The sequence below is a fragment of the Chaetodon auriga genome, chromosome 9 (genome assembly GCF_051107435.1).
Source record: "Chaetodon auriga isolate fChaAug3 chromosome 9, fChaAug3.hap1, whole genome shotgun sequence".
Taxonomy (NCBI): domain Eukaryota; kingdom Metazoa; phylum Chordata; class Actinopteri; order Chaetodontiformes; family Chaetodontidae; genus Chaetodon; species Chaetodon auriga.
Window position 1 is genome coordinate 2,000,277 of NC_135082.1, and position 3,301 is coordinate 2,003,577.

General features: G+C 42.3%; 1 protein-coding gene across 3 annotated transcripts; it reads left to right on the top strand.

Moving 5' to 3' along the window:
• Nucleotides 1-396: 396 nt before the first annotated feature.
• LOC143325950 (uncharacterized protein C14orf93-like) lies at nt 397-1,796 on the top strand. Of its 3 annotated transcripts, none has more exons than XM_076739370.1 (5): nt 397-516; nt 658-719; nt 820-917; nt 1,043-1,161; nt 1,322-1,796. In XM_076739370.1, exons 1-5 carry the CDS (start codon nt 406-408, stop codon nt 1,631-1,633), a joined length of 702 nt encoding a protein of 233 aa, XP_076595485.1. In that variant the 5' UTR covers nt 397-405; the 3' UTR covers nt 1,634-1,796. The 3 variants fall into 3 exon arrangements, with proteins under 3 accessions (XP_076595485.1, XP_076595487.1, XP_076595486.1); XM_076739372.1 differs by having other exon boundaries at nt 820-895; nt 1,054-1,161; XM_076739371.1 differs by having other exon boundaries at nt 820-893.
• Nucleotides 1,797-3,301: the final 1,505 nt, after the last annotated feature.

Here is a 3,301-nt window from a genome sequence, read left to right on the forward strand (position 1 = left end):
AGGGTGTAGAGAGCTTCATGGAATGGGTTTCCATGGCCAAGCAGTTGCATCCAAGCCATACATCACCAAGTGCAATGCAAAGCGTCAGATGCAGTGCCGTAAAAGCATGTCACCACTGGACTCTAGAGCAGGGGAGATGCCTTCTCTGGAGTGACGAATCACACTTCACCATCTGGTGATCTGATGGATGAGTCTGGGTTTAGCGGTTGCCAGTAGAACGGTACTTGTCCGAGTGCATTGTGCCAAGTGTAAAGTTTGGTGAAGGGGGGGATAATGGTGTGGGGTTGCTTTTCAAGAGCAGGGCTTGGCCCCTTAGTTCCAGTGCAAGGAACTCTGAATGCTTCAGGATACCAAGAGATTTTGGACTATTCCATACTCCCAACTTTGTGGGACTTAAAAGGAGAAATGGCCGAGATAAAAGGCAGACTGCTCGCTCTGGAGGAGCAGCCCCAACCGAACTGCAGCTGTGGAGAAGACCAGAAGAGGAAGAGACGGGTGCATAACCCAAAAGTTGCAGTAAGTAACGTTGCCATTTAATACTACATTGTGCAGTTTTTAGGCCGCCAAACCTTTATTATTCTTATTGCACTACCTTCCGAATGTTTGGTAACCGTTCATGTTACATTTAACATTACAATGTATTTTTGTATTTTAAAGGAAATGGTGCGGCGTCTGCACAACAGTGACGGAAACGACAGGCAATATGAACCTGAGCAGGGGTAGGTTAATAAAATACACAAAAATACACAGGATATATTCTGCAGAATGTAAGTAAATGTAAATGTTGCATGACCTGTTTGTGCTTTTTTGGTTTTACAGACTGAACTCGTCCCACAACGAAGCGGTGATGTCACACTTGATGGCCACTTTAACTGGGAGTCCAGACATGGATGGTGTGGACAGAGGAGTCCTTTTATGTAAGTTTTTTTTTTATTTAACCCCTTTCTGTTGTTTCTTGTTGTTGTTGTTGTTGTTGTTGTTGTTGTTTTACTTTCCTGAAGCCTGTCTTAATTATTTTAAACGAATATATATTTTCTTCCAGCGGCCTGTAAGACATATTATGAGACGGTGCGGAGGAGCTTCAGGTATGCCCAGCCAGCTCTTTCAGTTCAGGCAGCAGCTCTGAAGATTTCAGCTTGCAGCAGACAGAGAAGGAAGCGGGTAAGAGTTACATGAATGCCGATTTATTTTCACAACAATGTAAAAATGGGCTGAATTTAATTTATTAGCTGCATTGTTTTTGGCAAACATGGTCACATATGTCATCATGTGTTGTTGTTTCTTAGCAGTACTAATATTATATTAAAACCTGTATTTACAGCTGCTGGAAGCAAGAAGGAGTGTCCTAGCCACCCAGCAGGAAATTGATTTTTGGCAGGGGGTCACTGCTGACACGATGTCCGATGAGGAGGATGACACCGCGGAAGGGGAAGCTGGGTGGATAGTAAAGCCTCCATCTTTCCGTAGTCAGACGCTCTCCCAACTCTGCCAGACACTTCAAGGGCAGTTGGAGAGCGACCAAAAGTATGTGGCAACACACCGCAAGAGGCTGCGCATCGAGTCCCCTTCAAAGCTACAGGCGCTAACTCAGTATGACCCAGAGGCAGCAAAGAAACATTTCCAGAGGCCTTAGACAGACTCTTTTTTTCACGCGGCATGGCCCAACCCAGAGACTCTACCAGGGAACCCCTCTGCAGATTTCCTTTCTTTTTCCAGGCACCAGGGACCAGTTGTGTGGCCCAGTCCCCAGTAGTCACTGGTTTTATTTGGTTGTTTGCTGTTCCTTGTTGATGTGTTGTATTATTGCCACAATTTCATTAAAGACTTTTTCAACATGTTTCTGTCAACTGTGTTCTTCTGTGTGGTAGTGTAGTTGTCAGAAGGTGGATCGTCAAATAAATGAATAATTAAAATAAAACTATATGTATATATATATATATGCTTGCTTATATAAAGCAAGATCCATAAAGATCTAATTCATCACCTTTGGGATGAATTAGAGCGAAGACTGAGAGCCAGGCCTTCTCGTCCAACATCAGTGTGTGGCCTCACAAATGTGCTTATGGAAGAATGGTCAAAAATTCCCATAAACACACTCAAACCTTGTGGAAGGCCTTCACAGAAGAGTTGGAGCTGTTATAGCTGCAAAGGGTGGACCGACGTCATATTAAACCCTATGCATTAAAAATGGGATGTCACTTAAGTTCATATGCGAGTCAAGGCAGGTGAGCCGTTACTTTTGGCAATATAGTGTAGCTATTGCAACTTTTTATAGATTGGCACCTACCAAACTCAAATTAGTCAGCACAGTGATCATCAGTCACTTGCTTGTGGTCATGGCAACATGGTTGTGCCCTCTGTGCACTGGTCCACTGTTTGTTGGTTGAGTGTTTCTGGACAAACCAAGATTTTTTGAGTGTTCATCCGTTTTTGGAAGTTGTGGCACTTGTTTCCAGGCATGACCACAACAGCTGAAAGCCAAGCTTTTCAGGGGTGATGATTGCAAGATTTAATGTTTTGAAATCTGGCCATTGGAACACTACTTGCACATTTATAGCAGCAGAGTCAAGGCAGTAGAGCTGCCGACTGTATATCAGGTTTGTTATCCTAACTGAATTCCGAGCTTCTTTTTGGATGGTATGTTGACCATTGTCCAGTCAGAGCTCATGTTGTCTAAGCTAGCCTCCTCATCCCACACTTGAGTTATGCTTTTTAAATCACCTAATGTATAAATGGTACAAAAACTGCAGCCATTATTTGTAGCCTCAGGTACATCTTGATTTCCAGAGCTACTGTCATTAAAACCCTCCATTGTCAAACTGCTGGTGTGTTCTTAAGCTGACACCCAGGTCCGGCATCAACATGTTACTATGACAGTAAGCTAATAAAGACTAACTTTTTCATCACGTTTGTATTTATTCATAGTAACAATGAAACAACAGGAAACCACAACATTGTCTGCTACAGCTTACATACCCTGAATAAATAATTTAACACACGTTAACATACGTCATAGTTTTAAGAGAAAAACCATAGAACTTTATGAAATAATTTTTGACATTTTGACACCAGAACAAATACCAGGGGAGTTTCATTTACTAAACTCATTCTAGAAAATGCAATGAATGAAGGGTGTAGACATAGGGTGTAGAAAGGGTCTAATATAGGGCTCCAAGCATGTAGGGTCAATTACTCTTTCTGAAATGCCTGTTACAGGGTTGTCAGCCTCTTTTTGACTCTTGCTGTGTTTTTTGTTTGCTTTTTTTTTTTCCACGTATCCTCCTTAAATTGTGTATCTCTT

Bases quoted from the DNA above. Each gene is read 5' to 3' on its own strand.
- LOC143325950 (XM_076739370.1), top strand. From the start codon at position 406: ATGGCCGAGATAAAAGGCAGACTGCTCGCTCTGGAGGAGCAGCCCCAA. The intron at 517-657 runs GTAAGTAACGTT...TGTATTTTAAAG, and splicing joins TGCATAACCCAAAAGTTGCA to GAAATGGTGCGGCGTCTGCA. The intron at 1,162-1,321 runs GTAAGAGTTACA...CTGTATTTACAG, and splicing joins GCAGACAGAGAAGGAAGCGG to CTGCTGGAAGCAAGAAGGAG.